The sequence below is a fragment of the Geospiza fortis genome, unplaced genomic scaffold (genome assembly GCF_000277835.1).
Source record: "Geospiza fortis unplaced genomic scaffold, GeoFor_1.0 scaffold112, whole genome shotgun sequence".
Classification (NCBI taxonomy): Eukaryota; Metazoa; Chordata; class Aves; order Passeriformes; family Thraupidae; genus Geospiza; species Geospiza fortis.
This window is the reverse complement of record NW_005054298.1, coordinates 410860-411667: the sequence shown is the minus strand read 5'-3', so window position 1 is coordinate 411667 and position 808 is coordinate 410860. Positions and strand designations below refer to the sequence as shown.

The window sequence follows — 808 nt, the reverse complement described above, 5'->3', positions numbered from 1 at the left end:
CACAGCTCCTGAAAGGTGCCTGTGCTCACCTGGGGCTGGGCTCTGTCTCCAGCAGCACTGACACAACCAGAGCACACAGCCTCAAGGGAAATTCAGGCTGGATATCAGGATAAAGTGATAAAGTTCTGGAATGGCTGCCCAGGGTGGAGTCCCCATCCCTGGGTGTGTTTAACAAAGCCTGGATGTGGCACTGGGTGCCAGGGTTTAGCTGAGGTGCTGGGGCTGGGTTGGACTCGATGATCCTGAAGGTCTCTTCCAACCTGGTGATTCTCGAATCCTCTGAATCCTGTGAGTTACACCAAGACCTGCCCAGCTCCTCTGGGATTTGGGAATTCGGGTGGGATGGAACCCCCTGCCAGGTCTGAAAGGCTTTTTTAGCAGAAGCTGTGCCCTGTGATTTCAGACATGAACGAGCACAGCTCGAGGAGCCACAGCATCTTCCTCATCAACATCAAACAGGAGAACGTGGAAACGGAGAAGAAGCTCAGTGGGAAGCTGTACCTGGTGGACTTGGCTGGCAGTGAGAAGGTAAAGTCTCCTTTTTTCTTCCACTGGGACCCCACACTGAGGATGGGAGGATGTCTCACTGAGCTCTCACCTTAGACTGTCATTAAAAAGGCTATTTTAATTTTTATTTTTTGATGTGGGATGGAGAATAGGAGCAGATCAGAATTATTGGCATGAAAGACAACCCTCCCAAAATCTGAATTTATAATGGAGTTAGTTGAACCAGTGTATTTTTATATGTTTTCACATTTACATCTGTGTAGCTGAAAAAAGGAATGTAATTTTTATATAATTTCTATAT

At 47.3% G+C, this 808-nt stretch overlaps 1 protein-coding gene across 1 annotated transcript in view; it reads left to right on the top strand.

Moving 5' to 3' along the window:
- KIF5C (kinesin family member 5C) overlaps positions 1–808 on the top strand; it is a 58229-nt gene that overhangs the window by 17879 nt on the left and 39542 nt on the right. The window contains exon 8 of the mRNA XM_014312343.2: positions 404–528. Coding sequence (XP_014167818.1) covers positions 404–528 — 125 coding nt within the window. The remainder of the gene's footprint in view (positions 1–403; positions 529–808) is intronic.